The sequence below is a fragment of the Morus notabilis genome, unplaced genomic scaffold, assembly GCF_000414095.1.
Source record: "Morus notabilis unplaced genomic scaffold, ASM41409v2 Scaffold3053, whole genome shotgun sequence".
Classification (NCBI taxonomy): domain Eukaryota; kingdom Viridiplantae; phylum Streptophyta; class Magnoliopsida; order Rosales; family Moraceae; genus Morus; species Morus notabilis.
This window is the reverse complement of record NW_010363445.1, coordinates 1,906-2,899: the sequence shown is the minus strand read 5'-3', so window position 1 is coordinate 2,899 and position 994 is coordinate 1,906. Positions and strand designations below refer to the sequence as shown.

Here is a 994-nt window from a genome sequence, read left to right as displayed (position 1 = left end):
GCATGGCCACTAGAGCTCGGAATGAGCGACCGGCTGAGGATCGGAAACAAGGATATTTTCGGGAATTCAGGCGAGCGCTTATCCCTTCGTTTAATAGTGAGGGAGGACCCCAGGAAGCAGAGTTCTGGATTGACTCCATAGTTAAGCACTTGAGTACTATGGGAGTTCCAGATGAATACTGGGTGGAATTTGTGGTGTACAAGATGGAAGGGTTAGCAAACACTTGGTGAAAACAGGTTAAAAGGAGAATGGATGTCGTAGGATTGACCTGGGAGCAGTTTGAGACGCTGTTCAATGACCAGTATTTTCCTCAGAGTTACAGGGAAGAAAAAGCACTGGAATTCATGTCGCTGCAGCAAGGTGACATGTCGGTGAGGCAATATGAGGCTAAGTTTAATGACCTATCCCGGTTTGCACCATCTCTAGTGGAGTCTGAACACATGAGATGTCTTAAGTTTGAGAGGGGCCTCAAGAACTCTGTGAGGAGATCCTTGGTGGCTCTAAGACTTCAGAACTTCCAGGATTTGGTAGCTGCTGCTATAAGGGTGGAACAGGATAACTTGGCCTATCGCCAAAGCAAAGAAGAAGAGGCGGGTCGAGTCTCTGTCTCTGGTAGACCTTATGTTTTAGGTGGACCACAGCGGAGTGGTAGAAGAAACCGCAACCAGGGACAGATGGTTGGGGAAATGGCAAGCGGTGGCAGTAGTTCGTATGAGAGTGACAGAAATGCTCCATACGGGCCCAGGTGTCACCATTGTGGGCAGGTGGGCCATATTAGGAGGAATTGTCCTAATCGGCCGCCGGCTCAACAAGCCCAAAGTGACACTTCCTACAGCCAAGAAGGGCCACCACAGTACATGCCACCATACCAGCCACAACAGATGTCATACCCTCATGCGCCAACTTATCAGCCGCCTCAGTATACACAGTTTTGGCCTCAAGCGTCGAGACCGGCACAACCGCCTCCACCACAATAGTATAGGCCTCCGGCTCA

General features: G+C 50.2%; 1 protein-coding gene across 1 annotated transcript in view; it reads left to right on the top strand.

Moving 5' to 3' along the window:
- Nucleotides 1–248: 248 nt before the first annotated feature.
- The window catches only part of LOC112092753, a gene marked incomplete at its 3' end in the record, with an annotated part of 2,472 nt that continues 1,726 nt past the window's right edge, over nucleotides 249–994 (top strand). The window contains exon 1 of the mRNA XM_024169641.1: nucleotides 249–764. Coding sequence (XP_024025409.1) covers nucleotides 249–764 — 516 coding nt within the window. The remainder of the gene's footprint in view (nucleotides 765–994) is intronic.